Source organism: Anthonomus grandis, chromosome 6 (genome assembly GCF_022605725.1).
Source record: "Anthonomus grandis grandis chromosome 6, icAntGran1.3, whole genome shotgun sequence".
In the NCBI taxonomy this organism is placed as follows: domain Eukaryota; kingdom Metazoa; phylum Arthropoda; class Insecta; order Coleoptera; family Curculionidae; genus Anthonomus; species Anthonomus grandis.
The window spans coordinates 29829164-29853899 of NC_065551.1; the positions used below are offsets into that span (position 1 = coordinate 29829164).

General features: G+C 29.8%; 3 protein-coding genes across 3 annotated transcripts; 2 read left to right on the forward strand and 1 right to left on the reverse strand.

Moving 5' to 3' along the window:
* LOC126737197 (protein THEM6-like) lies at nt 1-6524 on the reverse strand. The gene is made up of 3 exons (XM_050441967.1): nt 5997-6524; nt 776-990; nt 1-725 (listed from the first exon to the last, which is right to left on the reverse strand). The coding sequence occupies exons 1-3, from the start codon at nt 6154-6156 to the stop codon at nt 429-431; spliced, it is 672 nt and encodes a 223-aa protein (XP_050297924.1). The 5' UTR covers nt 6157-6524; the 3' UTR covers nt 1-428.
* A 2227-nt stretch (nt 6525-8751) lies between these two features.
* LOC126737195 (histone PARylation factor 1) lies at nt 8752-18169 on the forward strand. Its single transcript, XM_050441964.1, has 4 exons — nt 8752-8980; nt 16122-16789; nt 16903-17103; nt 17187-18169. The coding sequence occupies exons 1-4, from the start codon at nt 8846-8848 to the stop codon at nt 17521-17523; spliced, it is 1341 nt and encodes a 446-aa protein (XP_050297921.1). The 5' UTR covers nt 8752-8845; the 3' UTR covers nt 17524-18169.
* A 1306-nt stretch (nt 18170-19475) lies between these two features.
* On the forward strand, nt 19476-22222 carry LOC126737198 (protein THEM6). Its single transcript, XM_050441969.1, has 3 exons — nt 19476-19805; nt 21353-21567; nt 21782-22222. The coding sequence occupies exons 1-3, from the start codon at nt 19649-19651 to the stop codon at nt 22016-22018; spliced, it is 609 nt and encodes a 202-aa protein (XP_050297926.1). The 5' UTR covers nt 19476-19648; the 3' UTR covers nt 22019-22222.
* Nucleotides 22223-24736: the final 2514 nt, after the last annotated feature.

The window sequence follows — 24736 nt, forward strand, 5'->3', positions numbered from 1 at the left end:
TATAACCAATATCTTTAATAAATAACAGCTGGCATAGAATACGTAAAATAGATAGGTATATTATATAGGTAACTCATTTTACAATAATTTTCGAAAATGCTATTTTTCATATTATAATCATTTGCTATAGGTATCTCTCACAGACAACTCCTGTATAGTTTCTTGAATTATATAAATTTACTTTCCATTTTAAGATACTGTATAATAGATATTATATAATTTTAATAAAGTCATATACAATTTTGATTATAGTTCAAACTCTTAAATTTTGCAGATTTACCATTTTTATATCAATTAAAAATAACAGCTCATAACAGTTGGTACCTAAAGATCACAGTACAATAATGTTTGATATTTAAACAAAAATAAGGTGTCACATTAATGCTTAAATAACGCTCATTGTATTAGCCTTAACGAGCATAGAAACCTTAAACTTTACTTATTTCTACCCGATTATCAATCTTATTATTCTCTCTCAGCTTGTCACTTGAAATCCGGTTGCTTTCAATCCATTTTTCTAAATCTGGTGGTATCAGAGGTTTTTCTTTTCTTTCTGGTGCCACATCAGCCACATTTTTTGGAAGATTCGACATCAGATCTTTCATTAACTCTTCTGCATCTATCTTTACTAACCTTATCCTACATAGGGCAATAGCGTTGACAAAGTTATCACCTGTCATGAATTTGTGCTCAATATATATGTTCTGATTGTCCCAGTAAATTATCTGAAAAAAAAACATTAATTCATGAAAAATTAAGAGAGGTTATCATTTACCTTTGTACTAATTCTATATTTGGAAAATACTTTGATAAATCTTCTGTATCTGATAGTGGAAGCGCCTGCATACAAAGACCCTCCTTTAGCGATCAACTTGTTGTATAACCCTGTTCGTTCATAAAAATCTACTTTGGCAAAGTCTAGTTCTCGCAAGTACCTTGCGTTATTCATATGGTCTAGAAGATAGTCGATGTCATTGGACATACATACTCCTGAAAGAAAATTGATATTTAGTAGTTATTTTTTTAAAGTAATTCTAGTATTAAAATAGTACTAGTATAAGTTTGACAATTCTACACTCACATATTTTACTTTTAGCCAGCCACAAACTATGGTAAAATTCGTTTTTCTTGGTTTGCTTTGTGAGGGATGTTTGTTATTAACATGTGCCAAATCAACCTAAGTGATGTTTGCTTTTCCGTAAAGTTTTATTAATCATATAGTCCAAAATATCGTAAGCAATGTTTGCTAGCAAACGTTAACCAAATTATTTGACTGCGTTTGCCAAATTCTCTTATGCGTATGCATCATTCCTATATTGAATTAATAAAAGAACCAAAATCATACGGATTTTCTGCTGTCTCATTATTTCTAGTAAAAAAACCTTGTAATACTCTATTTTAAAGCAAAAAAAAAATTATTTTTATTTAAGTAGCTGTGAATCACAGCGTAAGTACTTATTACTCAATATTGTGTAAACTGTTTTGTGTTAGAAAAGTAACAATAAATTGAAGTTCAAAGATCTAATATATAAACGTATTTGTATTAGTATATTGGTCATACCCACGAGCTTTTTTCTATGTAATATTAATTTCCGACCGATGGTTTTTTTTAAGAGCAGTCTACGAATTTAATTTTTTTATCGCATGATCAATCAAACTCTAATTATTAATTTTGTCGTTAATCGTAAAAAATATAATTTCTATAATGTTGCATAATGATGTACCTAGAAATGCTTATTAAGTATTTTTATGAAATGTAATATGCCAATATCATTTATAAGTTGATTTATTTAGATTTTTTATTACATCGAGGGGAGCAGAAAATTTTTCCTAGAAACTTTTTTCAAAACACTGAAGTATTTTTAAATTAATCCTAAATTTGATGACACTTTATTTATTGTAAGACAGTTTAAATTAAGAGTGCATTTCTTTAAAAGATTGCATTTTCATTTTTGTATATATATATATCGAATGTCTATGAATCCGCTATAAAATTTATAGTCCGTTTAATTTCCTTGTTTTTTTTTTCTCCTAAACATTTTATGGAATTTTTTAACACAACCTTTTAACCAACTCTCATCTTCCAAAATTATTCCATGATTCAATATCTAATGACAACAGATTTAATAATTATATACTATGATACGAAAGTATACAACAAATTAATCTAAACCGGATTTCGATACCCTGTCGGCATTACCATAATTTAAAGCTTATGGAAAATTTGGGGTTAAACACTTTTTATACCGTTCAAAATAAACGTTACATAATGCCCCAATAGTTTAAAATTAATTAATTTGGCAACTAGAAAAAGCCAATGGCAGTATTATGATGACACTGCATAAATTATTACCAAATAAGTTTTAGCAAGGATAATTGTAATAGAAACTCAAAACAAAGTGATCAACCAAATAACAACAAAATTTGTATAATAAAAAGTTCAACGAATAGTCCTGACCTTACTGTTATCCTTTTTTCTTTAATCATATCTAAATTATTATTGAATGTAAATATCTGCATTTTTGGTACAATAGCAGATTTATAGACTATTTACATAAAGAAAACAAGAACCTGAATGACTAAATAACCTTGTTCCATTAATATTAATAAATATTGACCCATATTGGTTTGGGATATTGCAAGGTCGTTTAATGACCGTATTACTATTTCTATGGAACTAACAATCAAAAGTCTAAACAAAAAGTTTAAGAAATGCTCTAAAATCACACGACACAATAAAAACTAGTATTGGCAACAAAACAGAGTGAAAATCCAAAATACTTAAGAAACCAATTAATCAATGCATGATGCAAATAAGCAATATAATTTGATAAGAGATACCAACTGTACATTGATAAATTAAAGTGAAATAAAAGAAAATACGGATTAATTCCGGAATATTAACTATGAATTTATGAAAATGCAGAGACGAAATGAATTTGTAAAAAATTTGTTCCAAACCAGGGACATACAACTTAAAATTAATTTTTGTTTAACAGTATCAGGAACAAAATTAATTCGTGGTCTTCTTGTTATTCCTTTTCTTAAACGAGGTCCACCTTGTTGCCTAAGAAAGACATTATTATTAAATGTGAAAATCTGGTTTTTTCTTCTTACAGCATACTTTAATTACTGACTGTTTACATTAAAAAAGAACAATAACCTGAATGACTAAATAATCATGTACCAATAATATTATTGAATATAGTCACATATTGGTTTGGGATGTTGCAAAAAGGTCGTTTAAAGATTGTATTATTTGTTAATTCTGTGTAATTAGCACCTGTTCTATGAGAGATTTTACAATTTCTAATTACTTCTTTTTTATAATCAGACTGGTCGGTTTTCATAAAAAAAAATTATTATTTGTGCGACGGAACTAAATTTGCATTAATTTCATGTGCGAATATACATATATGCAAATGATGAGATTTTATAATAATTGTAAAATTAACAAAATTAATTTCATTTGCAAAATTGTATAGGTAAAAAAATCAAATTATATCTATTAGCTTTTAAATTATGTCTCGGCTTAATGATTTATAATAGTAATAAAATATTAGAAAATAATAACGTGTTCTAGGAAAGACAGAATACATATTCTTAATATTTTGACATATTTTTGCGTAACCTTAGGCTAACAAATATTTTAGCACTCTAAGATTGTCTATAATTAAGATTTTATCTTATAATTGTATACACGAGAGACAATTCTAGCGATACAAGGCCACAACGACAATTTAAGTGGATCATCTTACAAATTAAATGAATAAATGTATTAAATTATAAAATGCAGGGCAACAATAGAACTTGACTAAAAATGAGGAAACACACAATACTTGTTAATCTAAAAATTCATTTCAAGAATATAAGGTAGCAATTTGAGCACAATTAGGGTTGCAAATTACGAATTTCTAAAATTTATTAGAATATGTAAAAACCCGCATATCTACAGAACTAGCGCCTATGAAGTCAAGGATTTTCAGGTAATAAAAAATTATATTTATTTAAAATGGTTGCTAGTCATCAATAAACTTGGGCTGCACTAGTTTTTTACTCGGATGCATGTTATACTGTAAAAATCTATTTTTTGTACTACCGTGCATAAAGTACTCACTTAACAAACCTTTCAGACACGAGACCTATTATAATTTAAAAATGTAAATATTTATAATAAAAATATACACAGGAAGATTGGATTATTTAAAAAATTCCAACCAAATTATTTTTTAAAAAAATAGACATAACCAAGTACATAATATGGTCCATATAAAATTAGATTTTTTTACAGCTAATTTCACTCTGTTAGACAAATATTCCGTATAATAAGGGGTGCATTTTGTTCATATGCAGGATTATTATATCTATTTATTTTTCAGTTATTACCACCTCATAATTATGAATCCTTTTTCCTAATAAGAAAAATAAAATAGATGTTAAATCAACATTTTTTAATTGTTTCCGTAGTAGCCTGAAGAGTCCAAATACATTCTCATATTGTCATGCTTTTTTATATTTGAAAATGAACTTTTAGTGCAATTTTGGATTTTAGTAGATTTAAAAATATTATAAATAAGTTATTACATTTTACAAATAAAAACTTTATAAACAACAAAAGGATAATATTAAAATCAAAACTTTATTTTTTTTATATTTTTTGCGATACTATGAATTTTTCTGTAATCTGTTATGGTTTTTTTCTAATTTTGAACAAAAATGCCAAATTGAAAGTGCTCAATTAGAAAAAAAATCATAGATAATATTTGTATCTTAAAATTCATATTTTCTAATTTTTTTTTCATAATTGTAACTTTTTTATTTCGGCTTCAGATGCAGTTTTATTTATTTAACTATAATATAATTAATTTAACTATAATAATATTTCTTAAACTTTTTATATTAAATATAAATTAAAATAACTTTCTACATTGTTTTATTTTTTTACGTAATTATTTTTGACATCATTTAGTTCTTAAAATTAAATTTAATCTTTGTTCAAGTTGCTAAAAAATGTTCACTTTCTGTCTTAATTTGTTTTCATTTTAATTGTTTTTTTTTAACTATATACTTTTATTCTAATTTAATTAAATTTTTTTAATTATTTTTTTACACATTTAGATTATTTTTTTATTAAAAAAAATCTCTTAAAAAATTAATAATTCAAACTAGACTTAAATATTAATAATTAAACTGAATATTCATAATTATTTTGTGTATAAATGGCATTTTATTCAGAAATGCTTAACTCAAACATTCTTAAAAGTAAGGAACATTTAAACTTTCATGAGAATTAAGTGAGATGTTCCCAAAATGTCTGTTTTTATCAGTATTCACCTTTCACTCATTTAAAAAATTATTTACACATTTACTGTTATTGTTACGCTAATTACATCGATGAAAAGTGACAAATGGTAAATTATTGCATTCTGAAAATATGCTTTAAATTGAGCTTTTTTCTTATGGAGTACATGTATACTTTCATCCTAATCGATAGAGTATTTAGAAGTTGTTAACTGGCCCCTAATAAAAAAAAACAAAAATTCTATTTTAAAAAAATTTGATTTTTATTTTTTAAAATTTTAATTTTTCCAGAAGAAAATACGTTTTACTTCAACAGAATCACCCAAATTAATTGAAGCTTATTTACATTTAACTTATAAAGACCATAATTTTATTAACGAGGTTTTTCATCAATGTACTGCGTGTTGTGATTGCGTATTTTATGCTGCAATGAAAATAGTCAAAAAAAAAACGACGTAGTCACTGAAATTTCCGGAACAAACTTAATATTTTGAGAATACTGGCATCGTTTTTCTTTTTTCGTTCAGCTTTTTAATAAGCACAAATTAGCAATGTCATAACTTTTCTGATTCAGAACAAACTTAGTTATAAACGAAAAATTTATTATTTGTCAATGACTTTCTGGTATATGACTCTGGTATATGAGGATGAGAAGAATTATTAAGCCATGAAGATAAATATTTATTTCAACAAACCTGTAACCTCGGTCACGTCCAAAATGTGTTTCTTCTTTTTGAAAAACCTGGCAACGATCACACATAACAGCGTCCTCAAAAAATAGTGCAACTCCACCAGAAAATAAACGATCAAAACCACCCCCGTGATCCCGAGAACGAGGAAACACCAATCGAACATTTTTTTTCGGCCAGTGTTCGGATTGCGGCTCAGTCACCCCGGCATTTTCTTTGTACTAAATGCATGAACTGACTCCTCATTTGGTTTTCACCGACTATAAAACAGGAAAACCTGTGTGCAGCATTTTTATAATAATTTAACTTTTCGATTACTCAATGGAAGCGGAGCGGTTTTCATGGTTATCGATAAATTCGCGCGACGACTCGATATTTATGCAGATATTCGGAGCAGACGCCGAGACGAGAGACTGGGTTGTTTTACGTGGGGGATGGACGTCATAACGCTCAATACACGGACGGTTTTTTTTCTGCTTTTGCTTACTCAACCGGGGGGATGAGTGACGACAGTGCTCATCCCTCATCGACTAAAGTTTTTATTAATAATGTATATCCTTAAGTTCAGATTTATTCTCAAGATGGTACTTGAACGCATTAATTGACACTTGTGACCGATAAGGAATTGAATTGATAAAGAAAGCACTTTTAAGAATAGTTCATGTTTATTAGGTACAATAGTCCGTACTACTCTTTATATTCCTGTCAAAATCGTTATTGAAGCACATGTGACTATCATTCGATAAGGAATTCTATTGATAAAGCGTTGATCTAGTAGCGTCCTCATTATCCAATTCTTTAACGCCCACGAGGTTCCGAATATTGATTCTACTCCGGATATTTTCAATATCATAATTATAGTAACCGCTTACAATTTTAATATCTATACGATTGCTCCTAAGCCACCTTTCCTTTAAAGTTAAGAGTTGTAACCCCTATGGTCTCTCTATGCAAGCTCAGTCTTGTAATTTTTTTACCCTTTTTAAGAAATTTTTGTACCCTCTTCTCTTTGTACCCTATCCCTTTTTGATGTTCTTCAGTTTCATAACAAAACTGTAAAATTGTTGATAATTTGAGAGTAAAAGTTTCTTCTTAAACTTTTATTTGTTCACTTTATTTAGTTATCCTAATTTGGCAATTCTCTACTTTATTATGTATAAAAAAAAAACACTGGAGTTATTATAGTTCATTACTCTAGTGTATAAGAACTCTTTCTTCGTATAAATAATTTTTCTAAAAGCAAAACAAAAAATTATAATTTCTGTCTCTAAAATATATTTTCTTATGATTAAAGAGTATTGATTTTTAATTTTTTTAAGGCTTAAGTTTTGAATATTTATTTTAATTTAAGATCTTCATTTTGATCTGATTTGATCTATCATTTTTAATTATTTTCTTTTTTTGATTTAAATGCTCTTTGGTAAAAAGCATTTAAATTTTGCAAGCAATTTTGCTTAAGTTTAAATGCTTAAAGGTATGCAAATAATAATTTTAAGCTAAAAAAAAATAAAAAAAGACTATTTTTTATCATTTTTTATGCAATTTACATTTATGTTAATAGACGTCGCTGTAAAATCCCATCAACATCCCGCAAAGGTTATTAAATTGAATTTACTCAATTTTATGACCAATTTTTAAGAAAGGCTTTCGCAAATTAGATGAAGTGGAATATTTAAATATTCTAATTTAATTTAGTTAAGACTAGTCGAAAAAACACAAATAATGAAAACAAATAAATGAAAAAATAAAGAAGATATTTTTAATTATTAAAAGAACTGTTGGACTCTTAAAATAAATATTTAATTAAAAGTATATAAAAATAATTAAAGATTAAGAAAGAATTTTATTAAATTAATATAAAAAAAAGTTACCGTATTGCGAATCAAAACATTTCATTAAATTTTTTTTATTTAAATTTGGGTATCAAATAAAGAAAATCTAATTATAATTCATTATCATGTCATACATGTTTTAATGAATATTAAATTACATATAATTTGATAAAATAGTTTGAAAAAAAAACACTTTTTTTTTAAATTAAATTACTAAATCAAAGGTTTCTTTTTTGAGTTTGGACGTCATATTTTTTTCTTATTTTATTTAAATGGCGTTTTAAGTCAATTTTTAAAAATTTCAGAAAATAAAAAATATTTAAACTATTCGAATTTTAAATAATCCTAATCAAATTTATAGGATTTTTTTTTTTAATTCAGAACTTGCAATTGCAAGTACAAGTTTTAGTAATTTTTAGAACACAAATGTAAGTTTTTTACATTTTGATAATGAAAACTTGTTGTTAAATGAGTTACAAACTTTTGTATTAAATTGGATAATCTATATTTTACCATTAATGGTATTCCAATCCTTGTGCATTAAAAAGTTACCACTCTATAATTTTTTTCTTAATTAATGTCTAATTTTTAAAATTTGCCGCAAAATAATGATTTAATTGATTGCGTTATCTATTTTTTAATATGCAGATTTTTGTTTTTTATATTTGATTAATTTCTTTCCAATTTAACTCCACTAATTTGGAGAATATTTTAAATGAATCTTGAATATTTTTTGACGATAATTAGAAGCGTTTAAATACAAAATAGTAAAAAATGTTCATCCATTCATTCCATTGACGTCATACCAATTAACAATAAATAATATTACCTTTAACGTGCTGATGATCTTAGTCCTTTGGTATCAACGATATACGCTGTCGCACTACAGCCAACAATAGAAAAATCTTTTGGCGGGAAATGTCAAAAATCTGACATTTTGACTAACCTCAAAATGTCATAGTTAGGATTTAATTTTATAAATAAACAAAAGTTTAAAAAACGTAACATTAAATTTTTGTAAAAATGGCAGACAATAAAACGCCGATAACCGATCGAGAAGCGTATGTTAAGGATCCTCGAATAGCGTGTAAATATGGTGCCAGATGTTACCAAAAAAATGCAGTTCATCATGAAAAATACAAACATCCTCCTCCAAAAGTAGGTGAATTTAAATTATTATCTTGGGGTATAAAATATAAATGATCTCTATGAGTTACTTACCAAAGAAAGTTAAATATGGTTTTTTATGGTTTTTATGGTCATTTTAACCCATACTTAAATTGTCAATAATTTTGATAAAGTGCAAAGTGATTTGATGACCAATCTTCATGGTTACATTTACAAGTAAACTATTGGTTAGTCTTGAACATTATTGTCTGATATTCGATTATTAATAAAATGATTATACAATTATTTATCTCTTTTACTTTATTTTTCATTATCTTAGGTTGTCTTGTTCAAAAGTGGCATAATTTCATTAGACAATGATGCTTATATAAATAAAACAAACTAGCTAGATTATTTGATTTACAGTATAAATCTCAAAATACAAGGTATAGTGATTACAATAGACCACCACTCAAAAATTTAATATAGGTATATCTACTCACCCATCTTTCTATATTATAGAGTATGAATACTTATCTTACAAACTTAAGCATCAACTTTTAACCCCTTCTTTCTTGTATCATCGTTTATAATTTTATTTCTTTATTTTGACTTATCAAATGCTATTACATTCTAACATGAACTACCATAAACCATAAAGCTGTGAACTTTCCACACAATAGTAAAATATGTTTTTGTTTCCTGGACACAAATAAACCTTGCTTTCTAAACCAAAAGTGGATATTCTCGCAAAAAAATTCATCTGTTAAAAAATTTAACTAAAATACTGTTGGTCTATAAATACTATATTACTCTTACATTATTACATATGGAATAAGATTGCACCAATAAAATACACAAATATTAAATACCAAAACCAAATATACATGTCGTTTGCAAATTTATTATATAAATCTGAAATTACAAAAATAAACCATGACAATTGTATTAGTATTATCTTAAGGGACTAAACCAATTCCATCCCATACTAACAATTTATTTCTGGTTCATTGTTTCATAGTTGTCTGAAACAGCTTTAACTAACATAATTTTAACGCGTATACCATACCTATAAGTATACCTCACAAAAAATAGATCCCAGGAGCTATCTCAGCAATGTGGTAGTAGCCGAATCTTTCTTTTTTGCCCCCACAAGTGTAGAAGAGCTTAAACAGTTAATGGTTAATATTAAGAATAAGAGTTCATCAGGTTGGGATGAGCTTTCTCTTAAAATATTTTCTGCTTTACCTCTTGTTGCTTTGCAAGTCTTGGCCGAGTCAATTAACTTTTCATTTATGTCTGGAGTTTTCCCAGAGTGCTTAAAAAGAGTAATGATTGTTCCTCTTTACAAGGGTGGCGATCGCGACTGTCCTTCTAACTTTAGACCTATAGCGTTATTGCCTACTTTAGCCAAGATAGTGGAACGGCTCGTTAAGGTGAGGATGGTTTCATTTTTAAATAGGTTTGGCCTATTGAGTCTTCAGCAGTTTGGCTTTCGTGAGTCTGTGAGCACAAATGATGCTATCTTTAGCTTTCTAGAGCACCTGTACAACCAACTGAATGTTGGTGAAGTTGCAGCAGCGGTGTTATGAGACTTGTCCAAGGCACTGACTGCGCTGGTTGACTGCGTGAGTTACAGAGTGCTGCTGATGAAACTGGAGCTCTATGGTTCCAGAGGAACTGCCCTTAAGTGGTTTCGTTCCTACTTATCAAATCATGTCCAGGCTGTCAAACTTAATATAAATGTGGGTGTTCTGCAAGGATCAGTACTTGGTCCTTTACTTTTTCTCATTTATGTGAACGATCTGCCACAACTGCAGGTAACTGGCAAATTTACATTGTTTGCCGATGATACCACCATCCTCTGGCACGACTCTGATGTTTCTCAAATGGAGGCCAATATACGTGCAGATTTATTAAAAATAAAAGACTGGTGTGATGCAAATTTTTTGACATTTAATGTTTCCAAAAAAATATCCTTAATTTTAAATGTCATTTATTTATTTATTTTATTTATTTATTTATTCATAATACGGGAAAACCCCATTAACTGTAAATTTTACAAAGCAATAATATTTACATAAACAACTTTCATAATCTAAACATACTTAAAAAATTAATACTAAAGTAAAAAACACCTATACTACATATACTAGAAACAACCTTAATAATTTATATGCAAGAATGTAAATACAAAACTTTATGCACAATTATGAAGTAAGTGACCTCTTTAGATGCATTAAGGAACTTATGTTAAACACATCAATATTCGAATTGTTTAACAAATTCATATACCTATCCATAGGATTGTTAATTCCATAGGATGTTCTGTGGATTGGAATGTTAAAGGTTACATTATGGCGCAACCCGTGATGAGGAACATTAAATCGTATGCGACCCAACAGATCAGGGCAATCAATAAGCCTATTAACGATCTTATATATAAAACTAGCACCAGAAATATTACGGCGTTGCGACAGTGTCGGAATAGATAATTGACTTTCAATATAAGAATAGTCATGGTTCTCAATGACAGTTAAAGTTCTATGAGCACAATATCTCAGGAATTTATGTTGAACTCTTTCTAAAGCATCGATATGAATCTGGTGGTATGGAGACCAAACTACAGAGCAGTACTCCAATATAGTTCTTACTAGGGAGCAATAAACCCTTCTTGTTGAAGAGACTGAGAAATATGAACAGTTTCTCATAACAAACCCTAGCAATTTTGATGCTTTTATAGAAATTGAATTAATATGATCAATAAATGTGAGTTTCTCATCAAAAATAACTCCTAAATCCCTAATAGATGCAACATAATTCAGTGGCTCATTATTAATGAAGTAGTTGGATTGAAACCGGTTGATCCTGCGAGTGAAACTAATAACACAACATTTCCTAGCATTTAAATGAAGTTTGTTTTGTTCACACCAATTATTTAGGCGATCCATATCTGCTTGTAGTAATTCTTGATCCACAATACTACCAACCACCCTCCAAAATTTTAAGTCGTCTGCAAACATCAAACACTGACTATACAGGAAACAGTTAACTATATCATTAATAAATAAATTAAATAATAAGGGTGATGTATGCCCTCCCTGAGGGAGACCTGATGTTACGCTGATAGGATCAGAAAGATGTCCACCTACCCTGACCCTTTGAATACGGCCAGTTAAAGAATTCCTAATCCAACTCACAAAATCAACATGAAACCCTACGGAGATCAGTTTTGACAGAAGAATTTGATGATCAATACGATCAAACGCCTTACTAAAATCGGTGTATATAGAATCAATTTGTTTATGATCCTCTAATTTACTCATAAGATCAGATTGGTAACAGATCAAGTTAGTGGCAGTAGACTTATTCTTGCAAAACCCATGCTGTGAATCTGATATTAAGCCTTTGCATAACCAAGAAAGTTGATTAGCTATGAGGCTATCAAAAAGTTTAGGTATTGAAGATTGAATGCAAATACTTCTATAATTATCTATGACATCCCGACGGCCAGCTTTAAACAACGGCACAATAAAACTTTCCCTCCAGGCAATTGGAAATGTGGATGTTTGTAAGGAAGCATTAAATAACAAAGATAAAGGAATGGCAAGAGTACATACACACTTCCTCAAGAGAAAATTCGGAATCCCATCTGGGCCTGCAGTAATCTTGTTAGGGAGTGAGCTAATACCTTCAAATATATCATATGTTAAGATCTTAGTAATGTTTAAATTTAAACCATTAGCGGGAGCATTTTGCAGCTGATTATTATCAATACCAGGAGAATAAACAGTTTGGAAAAATTCTTTAAACATGTTTGCAATATCCAAACCACTGGACGCTTGCTTGTCACCATAAAAGAGCGTATTGGGAAGGGTATAATTGGACCTCTTATCATTGATATACTTCCAAAATGATTTAGGGTCATTCTGTAAGCCAGAATCTATCCCTTCAATATATTGTCGGAAGCACAAATCAGACATACGTTTGCATTCAGACCTAAGGCGAGAAAATTTTATATACTTTTCGTCTGTATTATCTCTCATATATAATGAATGAGCACTCCTTTTGTTCCTAGTTAACTTTCTAAGTTCAGGGGAGAACCACTTAGGAAATGAGGAAGTTCTATATTTCTTTAAGGGAATAAAATATGCAATCCCCATAGAGAGATATTCATAAAAAACGCTGATTGATAAGTTAAGATCACTATGAGATAAACACTCGTTCCAATTAATTGAGGAGAGAAAGATATTAAGCTCATTGTAGTTACCGCTTCGGAAATCATAAAAAAATTCTTCATAAGCTAGATTTGAAGAGATTGAGTTATTTGCTGTTGAAATATCCAAATGACACTCATATCCAATATGATGAAAATTAGCTTCGAAAAGAGGGTCAGAAGCTTTAAGAACATTTAAATCCTTAACATTAGAAAAAACCAAATCTAAAAATACATTTCTATCATTAGGAATCAAGTTACATTGATAAAATTTTAAATAACCAAATATTTGTGCAACATCTAAAGCTGGGTCACCTCTTGGGCATTGAACCAGGAGACCATGCTCATCATTGCCCCATGCAGCCCTTGGTAGGTTGTAATCTCCAAACAGATATACATTTAGGTTGGCATATTGAGTAGTAACACACTCCATGGTTTGACAATGCCAGATATAAGTATCCCGAGGTGATTGTGGAGGTATATAAACACCACCAATAATGAACTTAGTCCCATTACACTGGCATAGAATCAGAATTTGCTCAATACGGTTCTCTTGAATAGAAATGCACTGTGATTGTATACTATCACTGACAAATATCAGAATACCACCTCCACTCAACTTACTGCTAGTTCGACAGCTTCTGTCACATCTGAAGACCCTGAAACCCTTGCACGTCAGTTCAGCATCTACAATACTGTCATTCAAATTGCTCTCCACCAATATAATTATATCATAAGAACAGGACATAATACTACTGAGTAATGGTTGAATCTTCGTACGAAGACCTCCAACATTTTGGTAAAACACAGTTAATGGGGTTGAAGCAAGTTTTTTTGTTTGGACTCTACAACCACTGGAACACCTCTACGATACTGAATAATCAGGTTTTCCTCACCAGCAGATTTTCTATCTAATAAAGACTTCTTAGATTCCTTATATGCATCCTGTTCCATCTTAGTCTGGTCATTAGACAGTTTGTATGGCATCCCACGAAGCTTACCCTTACATTTAAGGGCCGTCTTAACAGTAGTAGCAGTGCATATCAGTTTAACCGGTCTAGTGCGATTAGAAACTTTACCTACCCTAAGTACACGACTTATGGTTGCAACCTCTTGCTGCAGACCTAGCTTCTGGAATACCTCTTGAACCAGATTTTTGTCGTGTAATATACGATCGTTCAAATTAGTCGATGTAGATTCTGGAACATTGTAAATCATAAGATTATTTGCTCTTTCCAAACGCTGTTGGACCTCATAACAAACTGAATTGGGAATGTCCTGGGATTTACTATTCTCCAAAGTAACAATCTTATTTTTAAGATAGTTTATTTCTTCTTCCATCTGAGCAAATTTACGGACAAATATAGGAACACTTTTAAAAGCATCACGGCATGTGTCACAAAAATACATAAGCAGTCTTTTCTGCAACACAACAGCTCGAATTTCAGAAGAAGACAAACCAGAGCATTTTTCTACTAGGTGGATTCTAGTTCTACAGCTGTCGCATGCAATAAATAGTTTTTCATCATCACCCAAAGCCAAAGAGCAGGCTCCACACTTTTTATTTCCAGACATCTCTAAGTTCCTTTCCCAGCAGTTGGAGATTCGATATTACTTCCAATTTGACTGGACTATAGTCTGCTGCCTCCCGATTTCGCGTCCGATCGCCGAGGTCCGAGCCACAAATTCCAATGTATTGTTACTTTTTATCTATTGTTGTGTATACAATAGAGGCTATTGTTCAAAGTAAATCACTGTTTATTCAATAATTAAAGGTTCTACAAGGTGTCCTGATGAACTACTAGGTTGCTAACATCACTCATATATACTATAACAAAAATAGATTATATTGGTTAATTTAAACTTAGCAAAAAGTGGCATTAAATGTGGACACAAAAAGATGCTGTTAATACTTTCACATTCTCTCTTGATCATACAAATGATATATGTTTAAATAATGAAGCCATCACCATGCCACCATTCAGTAAGTTTTTGGGTCTTTCCATAGACAAGTTCCTTAAATTTGAAGACCATATTGTGAATGTATGTAGAAAAGTCTCATCAGGCTACTACGCCCTAAGGGTTATTGCCACCAGTCTTAATTTCTCCATCGCCAGATCTGCATACTTCGCGATTATCGAGTCGCACCTTCGATATGGATGCTTTCATATCGAAAGCAAATTCCATATCGAAGTTCTTGATTCGTTGATTGGGGTTCATGTTCAAATTCACTTTTTAGTTCAGTGTTTGTACTCCAGAAAAGGGCCATTAGATACCTATGTGGGGCCAACCCTCGTGACTCATGTCGCCCGCTTTTTGTAAGTCATAATATTTTAACCCTGTGTTGTATTTTTATTTTGGAAACAGTTTGCTTAGTTTTTAGAAAATATAAACAGGAACTCCACTTAGGAAGCCACTATAATACGCGACAAAATTATTTGTTGAGGCTACCCATTCCTCATTTTGAACTTGTCTGTAGCTCTATCATATATGGAGGTAGAAAGCTGTTTAATAAACTTCCACTAGAAATAAGACAACTTAAGACTGAAAAAAGCCTACGTACAAGGACGAAAATATTTCTTGCTAGTAAAGCGTACTATAGTTTAGGTGAATTTTTTAATGATTAGCATTTAAGTATTTTTCAAAGTTTTATATAATTTTATTTTATTTTAAATTAGTTTCTCGTTTTTATTCCTTTAATGTACAGTCTATTGGCTTTGTCTACAACTTCTATGTTTATATTGACAATAAAGCATTTTTGAGTTTGAGTTTATATATCACACATAAGTTTCATAGGTACCAAATTTACAAACAATGATGAAGATGGCTGAAAATTTCTAACACAAATAGACTATATGGACATGATTTTTCCTTTGCAAAAGATCTTTTATAATTAATTAATAAAAAACAAGTGGAGAAAACTAATTAGGGTTTAGGTTTAAAACATTAATATAACATCATTTTACCAATTTCTAGAGAGCAAAACTTAATGGAGACACTACACAACCTGCTAAAAGACTTAAAATGGATGTGGATAATAAAACAGCAGGCCTGCCAGAATCAACAGCTGATCAAAATGAACATTTGTTCACAAATAAAGATAATTTAAGTCCACAATCATCTGACCAACAAGAAAAACTAATCCCACAAGAGAATCAAGAAATTAAAACTGAGAGTAAACAAGAGGGAGACACTGTTGAACCACAAAAAGAAGACCCCTCAACATCTGATCTTGGCAGGACAGCCAAAAGTTTTGATGTTAATACTTTTATAAAACAGAAATTTTTAGTAGATATGCCCAAAGATTTCTATCAATTTTGGAGTTTCTGTAAAAGCCTAAAAGAGAAATGTCCTCAGGAAGCATTAAAAGATGTTGGGCTTACCTTGGTGGGACCATTTGATGTGCTAGCAGGAAAATTTTTTGATATACCAGAACAATCTGAAGAAAATTACTTGATTCATTGGAGATACTTCCGTGATCCTCCTGAGTTTCAGACTGTTATTAGAGGTGATGATAGAACCGGTTATCATATTGGTTATTATAGAGACTCTCCTAAGGATATGCCAGTTTTTTTGGCAAGCAATCATGCAAACACTGACGGAGTGTTCAAAGTACAGGGAGATAATATTTTTGCTGCTGTATAGTAAGTACTTGATTTTAATATTAATTGTAAAAATTATTTTCAGTTTTTTTATATAAGAAATAATTTGTTTTTTAAACTTTTATACACAAATAAAAAATATATCCAATTTTCAGTTTATACCTAGAGGAACTAAAGAAAATTGGGGATCCTTTTAAAAAAATGCACATTGGCAGGTTTCAAGGTGTCATTAAAAAAAAGGCTGAGGAACTTCAATTCAGCTTATCTGAAAAATCACAGAAGATAAGGGATAGAGATAAAAAAGTGGTTGTAAGGCCTTTTAGCAAAATTGGAGTCGTTGTACCCTACAATAGAAAGTAAGATATTAACAACTTGATTTCTTTAACTTTCAGTTTATATTCAGAACACCTATTATAATTAAACATTTTCTGCTTTTAAGGACTCAAGTTGGCTACCGAGAACTATCGATTAGCAATAAAGAACTCACAAAATTGCTAACAGATATACAGAAAGCTTTACCAGAACAAAAACCTAAATTATTATCAAAATTACAAAATCTATTGACAAATGTAAGCATTGCGACAGATGAATGTGACTTTGGCACTGGAATTGAACTCGGGTTGGATATTCTTGCACATGGAGTGGACAGTATTAACCAAACCATTTCTCGATTCTTAGCTACTAATTATAGGCTTATGGATAGGGAAGAATTCGCGAAAATAGCTGAGGCACATATGAAAAATAGAAAGAAAGGGACACAATTAAGTATAATTTAAACCATCTTGTAATTTTTTTTTTGTTGAAGTAAATCATGATTTAATTTTGTACATTAGTTTTTCAACACTTAGTTTGATAGTTTAAATGTTAGTTCACTAAATTAGAATTAGTTTGTTTTATCTACTAATGGCTCTGAAATGTTGAGCAGAGCATTGTCAATTACTATACAATTTTTTTTCTTTATATTTCTGTGCCAATGCAATCCATAATTTGTTATTGTTAAAATGGATCACTATTGAAGAAAGAAAGATTATATCGTTTCCATACTATATTTTGAAAGTTTGAAACAGGGGTTTACGCTAGTTTAGGGGTAAATGCAAGATTCGTTAAGTATAACATTACATGGCACCTATGAGTAAATATGAGAGAATCTTTTATTTTTCATACAAAACAGAATCGTTATCAGTCGATCTCTGTTCTTACAAATTACAAGAAATTACCTGATGGGTACTATTGTATGATATTTTAACGTTCACAATGTAAAACTGTGTGGCTATTGATGGTTGATTTTTTTTTATTATATTACGTTTGCATTATTACACTTTATTTATTTAAGCTTATTTGGATTGATAAAATTGTAGCTTTAAAGCAATCTTTTAATAATTGTAATGTTCTTTAATTAAATTTAGATTAGTTTGATGTGCACATATTTATTTGATTTGTCGAAATGAAATTACCCATACATCATCTACAGAGATTTTGGATTCTCGTTAATTCCAAAAATATATTGATGATTTTCAAGTCACATATCGTCTCTTTTTTTTTTAATTCTAGCGCTGACACTGTAAAATCGAAAGAAATGGTGTACAGCTTCCTGTCTTAATAATTTCCATACCACTTATATCTGCAAAAAAAAATTTATGGTTGGCACATTAAATATATTTTAAAACACAATTATTTATAGGTTACAGCACAATTATTGTGATAAATTTGGTTTATAGGAATTAAATCTTAATATCTGTTAAAATGTGAAATGTTTACGTTTGTAGCAAGAAATATCGTAAAAATACTGAATCATAATAGTTTCTATTTAATTTTTCTCTTTGCCTTCATCTACTAAAGAAATTTGAGTAGATAATAGTGATAATAAGAAAGAAGCAACTGTTTTTAGCTGTACAAAGATCCAGCAACAGTAGGTAGCTAAACAGCTACAAACGATGGAAATATTAAAAATTATAAATATGAAATTAATTAAAATATAAAAACTAGTTAGAGACACTAGCGAAAACATATCGGATGTTTAGTGTGCTAAGTAAGATTTGCGACAAAGCATTTGAGGAATTCAGTTATAAAGATAAAAAAATGTTTATGTACATAAATACAAATGTACAAAAGTTTTTTTAATTTTTATGTAAATTATAATTTAGTAAGGAAACCAAATATTACTTCAAACTGAACAGTGACTTTTCCAAGCATCTAACAGGAATCCATGCAGTATAAATAAAATTGTAGTTATTGATCGTAGCCTCAAATCTATGTTGTTCTGGCAAAATAATGCAATTGATTAAAAATTCTTGAATTACCAGTAGTTTTATGATCTTTTAAACTCTTTAATTTTTATTATTATATGAACCTACTGGAACCAGTCTACTGTATGTTTTTATAATATTATCGGTTTAGTAGTTAAGGGCTTATAATATTACAATTACATAAATCCATATTTTATCCGTACCAATTTTCTTTACTGATAAAGCTGGATTTACATTTATGGGTAGACGAAAATCCACATGCGTCTATTGGGTCTCCACTATTAGCTTAAGTCCAATAACGGAAATTTTTTAGAAAATGAGAATAATTGCTAATATTTAAAATTCTAACATTCGATTGTAATTGCTGACCACGTAGCGACCATTTGAAAATTTTCCTCAGTACGAACGTCAATTTGCTTTATGCAGTTATAAACTCTGTAAACATTTTTAAAGAAAATCAAAACGTCGTCTCTCATATGCAAGCTACGGAACAAACCGTTATAAACACTCTTGGGTTATAGTAGGTCACGACGGGACGGTATTATACCCGGTCACAGTCAGCCTATTCTGTTTAATCACCTTTAGTACCAATTAAAAGCGCTTTTTAATTACTTTTTTTAGTTAGCGTGTAGTATTGTAAAACTCATTGTCGAATATGGAGGCTCTTACCATATACGCAATTTTTGTTACTATTGTCATACTTCTATACTTGTGTTTTGACGTTCATTATTTTTTGCGGATATTGACTACCATTGGATATGGCAGAATCTTTGAAAAAAGGATGAAAATCGATACTCAAACGGAAATTTACGGTAAGTACGTATCATTACCATAATGTAACATTTATTGAAAAATTTTATTATTTTTAAGTGGAAACTTTTATGCCTAGAATTTTCTGACAGTATTATTAATACGTGAATCAATAATGCAGGCATATTTTATGATCTTTGAACTTAATTAAATAATTATAGTGGTATTGTGTTTGAATTAACGATTCATTGACGAAACGATTCAAAAAATAAATTTGATTACTATTTATTACCATCTGTTTTTTTAACTCGTTAGAACAATTTGTTGAAGTTATAGTTGCAGCTGGCTGTATGCAACAAGTTTGAACGAAATTAATTTTAGACATTAAATCTAATTTATGTTAAGTACAAATCGGTTTATAAGCGAGAGAAGCATTTGTATACTATTCAAAATAACTTATGCTACTCATATTGAAGTAATATAGATTTTAGAATGAAACTCTAGTGCATTTTTGAATCTATTATCGATTAATGAAATAATCTGTGCCAAACTTGAGATGTGTGTTTTCTTCTCTGAATTTTGGATACTTTCGGAAGTTTGGTAGAAGACAAAATTAAAAAGAAACAAAAATTATAAATTTTTAGTAATAAAAATTGTATATTAAGTTTTCCGATAAAATTGGATATGCCATTTTTGAAATTAATGATCAATTTTAACATTAAAACAATGATTAATTTTGAAAATAGTTCATTCGATGATATTTTGTTATAAAAATATTCATAATTATTTATTTGAATATCTGTCTTGGCCAGAGTTAAGGAAGAATAAAAAATCTTCTTGTACTATCAAATTTCTGTACACTTGTTTTTTAAATCTTCCTAAAATAGGAGGTATAGGTGGCTGCCATTAATTATTTTTTTTAATTCCACAGTGATTTCTTGCTGCTTGTTTATTTGTTTAATGTCACTTTCTCTAACGAAAAAGTATCGAGACCGACCCAGCGGTCTCGATACTTTCTCTGATATAGCCCAGGCATTTCATTGTGTTTGTTATGAGATCATATCATGGAAATTGTAGCTCAAGCCAGGTTGGAATAATTATATAAAATCCGTAGGCTTGGAAAAAATTGAAGCAATAAACGATGTATTTATAAAGAACTCTAGCAATCAAGCAAAACAAATATATAAGTTTGAGTATATATATATATATATATATATATATATATATATATATATATATGTATATATATACTCAAACTTTTACTATTATATCTTGACCTGTACAGAGTACCTTTATATATAATTACCAGGTGGACAACCTCTTATTATTTCTCATAGAATTCTCTCTCATAGACTCTTTCCTTGACTATTTAATTCAAAAAAAATATTCGAGGATCAATCTAACATGCAATGTTAAATATAACGGCAGATTAGCTAATTGCAAACGGTTCTATGATCGCAGATATAACGAGAGCTTAAACAAATAATTTGTCTCGTTATATCTGTACTATGATATAATTGAATTTTCGATTACATTGTTACAGTTTGGTCAATGAGTTAATCCTTATAACAATAAAGACACCTAATCGAAACAATCTATTGACTTTTAGGAATTTGCACCACCCAAGACCTCGACATATTCTTCAAGCATATGAATAACGCTCGATACCTGAGGGAGTTGGACTTCGCGAGGTTCCATTTCTACGATCGAACGGGAATTTATGAGGAAATCAAGAAGGTCAACGGACACGCTTTGCAAACGGCTACAAATATCCGATACCGGAGGACCATCCCATTGGGAGACCGTTATAAAGTTACTACCAAAGTAAATATTTCATTTAAAATGATTAAGACCTTATTTAAATAACGATAACCAGACTATTGCGCCATAGGAACCTGACCTGATGTAATTTTTAAACAGAAAACCCTTTCATACATTTTTAAAGTTAAGCTCAGAGGTCAGACTAGAGATTTGCAACATTTGAAATTAAAAATAATATTTGTTTTTATATTAAATTTTTTTTTCTTTTTTTTTGTAGCTTATAACTTGGGATGAAAAGACTCTCTACATTGAACAGCAATTCATCACTTTATCTGATAATTTTATTAGAGCTATCGTTTGGAGTAAACAAAACACAATAGGACTGAACGTACCAGAGATAATGGCGAGGCTTGGAAGTCATGATGTTTCTTACAGGCCTCCTACACCGCCTGAATTGGCAGACTGGATTTCATCTATGGAGAAATCAAGCGCTAGTTTAAGGAAAAAAGACTGATTTTACTACCTTTTAGAGTCTAAGATATTTTGTTTTTTATTATTGGTATTCAGATTATTAAGGGTCTAATGGGATTTTTCAGTTAAGTAATTTTATTCTATAAGTTTTTTTGTATAATTATTTTTAAGAAAGATTTAGCCTTATATATTTTATATATATATATATATATATATATATTTATATATATATATGATCTGCTTATTATTTATGCTTATCTGTTCATTAGCTTATCACATTACTAACTATATGGCAAAAATAAGAAATACGAAAAACAAAATGCCTATTTAATAAACTATATTTGCATCATATTCTTGTCAGGTTCAAAAAAGAAAAAGAACAAATTGCTTCAGTTGCACAAGCATATACTACAACTGCCAGAAAAAATTCTTCCTATAGGGTCCTATTTTTTACAATTTTTAAGAATTGTGTTATACCTTTCACTGGGCATTGCTGTATTTGTAGAAGATATTTAATTTTTCATGGTAGAGCGCTTTTAACCCCTACGGGTCATTATCAGTGTCATCGCAATAAGATCCTGAAGACAACTTAAATACATAAATTAGAGAACGAAGAAATACAAATTTAAAGTGAAATTTATATTAAAGACTAACACAACACTACATTACATATTTAAAATAGAAAGCTCCTTAAATGTAAGGAAGAAACTACTTCAGCTACCTGGAAACATTAGAAAGAGCTTTAACTGCATGGAAGAAGTAAGAAAAATTGCCAGCCTGAAAAAATAAACACTGATTCCTATATTCTTACCAAGTTTCTAGCTTGTACAATAATTGATATAAACTGACTAAAAAAATGAAATTAAAGAAATGTTTCTTTATAAGAATCGACTTTAACTGCCTGTAAATATAAGAAAAAAGAAGTACATATTTTCTTATTACCAGATTCCTAATTATTTGCAACAAATAAGAAATTGCTTCAATTGCCTGAAGTAAATAAGAGACTACAGCTCTCTGAAATACGTAAGAAATAGCTTTGAAGGCTTAGGAGAAGAAAAGAAAATGCTTCAGTTGCCTGAAAGACGTACGAAACTTATACTTCAAAATTCATAGATCATTAAAGAGAACTGAGATTCGGAATATTTTAATTTTTTCTCTTCTTGTAAGTTTCTTTGATAATTCATTACTTTTTATTATGGCTTGAAATAAAATAAATGTTATGGCTATATACTGTAATGGCCAAGATTGTAGAAACTCTTTAAAAACTTTCTAGAAACATTGAATTCTCGCAAAAATATTTATGTACTGAGAATGAGTTCGATTTTAATCAAATTTAGTACCAAATTTGAATTCGATGATAGATAAAGGTGATGTGTGTCTTTCCGGATTTGGCCAAAGCGTTCGATACAGTCGATCTTAATTTCCCCATAGAGATTTTAAAGAATCTGAGACTCATTTTGCCGGCAAATCTTCTTTCTTATTTCAATTATTCGGTTATTCCTCTGATCTTTAACCAGCTCCTCGTTTCATTAATTATTATCAATCATAGTGGTTCTTAATACTAGCCCGTTTTTCTCCTCTGACTGCTATATTGGCAATGTCATTTACATATACCTGTATACATATTTTTCTATATACTTGGTTGTAATAATTTTCAGGATGAACCCTGCAACCATTCTATATACCACACTCACATGGTTCTCGGGGTTTTGAATTTTATTATGTATGACTCGTTTTTGTTTTTTTGGAATTGGTGACCTTTGCACAATTTTAAACTTATTGTCGACGGCGACATGTCGACTAGACATGACTTTGAAAAACATTATAATATTTTGAGCGTAATTTGATAATAGGACGCTTAAGCTTTATCAGCCATTCAAAGTTCAGCGCCAGGAGCGTTGCAGACCTTAAAAAACTGCCACTATCGGCAGCCCTTCGTGAAAACACAACCTGGTCTTGAAATCCAGTATCAGGAGTATTTGCGATTCAGCCAATGATTCTATTTCAACTAGCTGATTACTGTCTTTCTTGGTCATAAAGTTTATTAATAACGGGTATTGGTTCTTTGGTTGATCTGCGATTAAGCCTGTACCTGATGACTACACTCTCACTAGCTTAAGTCGCTATATGGTTGCTCTTTAATGATGATTATCGTTGGACATGGTATAAATATTGGATTGAGGTTGCCCCATGGATACATAAGCAATTTTTAAATGAAATTTACAGACCTACTTTAGTCTTTCAGAATGGGTAGTACAATTTCTCTTTATGTGTATTCAAAACCCTCGTGTATTCAAGTTATTTTAGTGACAAAACGTGGCAGAAACTGCTCTACAATAATGCCTAATTCATTCCATCCACTCGTGACAGATGTCATGTTTGGCATTATAATTTGTTTGCTTAATTTCTGCTTCTGTTGGATATAGGTTTCGATCTCTATGAGATCATCCTTAGGACTCTAAAAGATACATACAAATCATTGAATTAAAAATCATTGAGCCAATTTTATACAATTAAAATGACATTGAATAAAATTAATTATTTTGAAAAATGGGGTATAAGACTTATCCAAAATAAAAAAATAACACTCAACACAATTTTTAAACCTTCCAAAGTTAAAAACCAAAAGGTCATAACAGATATCATTAGGAAAATTCTATCAAAACGAAAAACTTCATATATATTTACATATATTGTATCTCGTTAATAATAATAACTGTAATATCATAATTAATACAAGAAATTCATGAATCTAGTTTTT

What these genes read in the sequence shown, in the direction of transcription:
- LOC126737197 (XM_050441967.1), bottom strand. Translation starts at nt 6,156, where the DNA reads ATGTTCGATTGGTGTTTCCTCGTTCTCGGGATCACGGGGGTGGTTTTG. An exon ending in GGACGTGACCGAGGTTACAG is followed by an intron (nt 991 to 5,996) that starts GTTTGTTGAAAT and finishes ATTTTCTTTCAG; the next exon opens with GAGTATGTATGTCCAATGAC. An exon ending in AATATAGAATTAGTACAAAG is followed by an intron (nt 726 to 775) that starts GTAAATGATAAC and finishes TTTTTTTTTCAG; the next exon opens with ATAATTTACTGGGACAATCA.
- LOC126737195 (XM_050441964.1), top strand. Translation starts at nt 8,846, where the DNA reads ATGGCAGACAATAAAACGCCGATAACCGATCGAGAAGCGTATGTTAAG. An exon ending in ACAAACATCCTCCTCCAAAA is followed by an intron (nt 8,981 to 16,121) that starts GTAGGTGAATTT and finishes ACCAATTTCTAG; the next exon opens with AGAGCAAAACTTAATGGAGA. An exon ending in AATATTTTTGCTGCTGTATA is followed by an intron (nt 16,790 to 16,902) that starts GTAAGTACTTGA and finishes TCCAATTTTCAG; the next exon opens with TTTATACCTAGAGGAACTAA.
- LOC126737198 (XM_050441969.1), top strand. Translation starts at nt 19,649, where the DNA reads ATGGAGGCTCTTACCATATACGCAATTTTTGTTACTATTGTCATACTT. An exon ending in TACTCAAACGGAAATTTACG is followed by an intron (nt 19,806 to 21,352) that starts GTAAGTACGTAT and finishes ATTGACTTTTAG; the next exon opens with GAATTTGCACCACCCAAGAC. An exon ending in GTTATAAAGTTACTACCAAA is followed by an intron (nt 21,568 to 21,781) that starts GTAAATATTTCA and finishes TTTTTTTTGTAG; the next exon opens with CTTATAACTTGGGATGAAAA.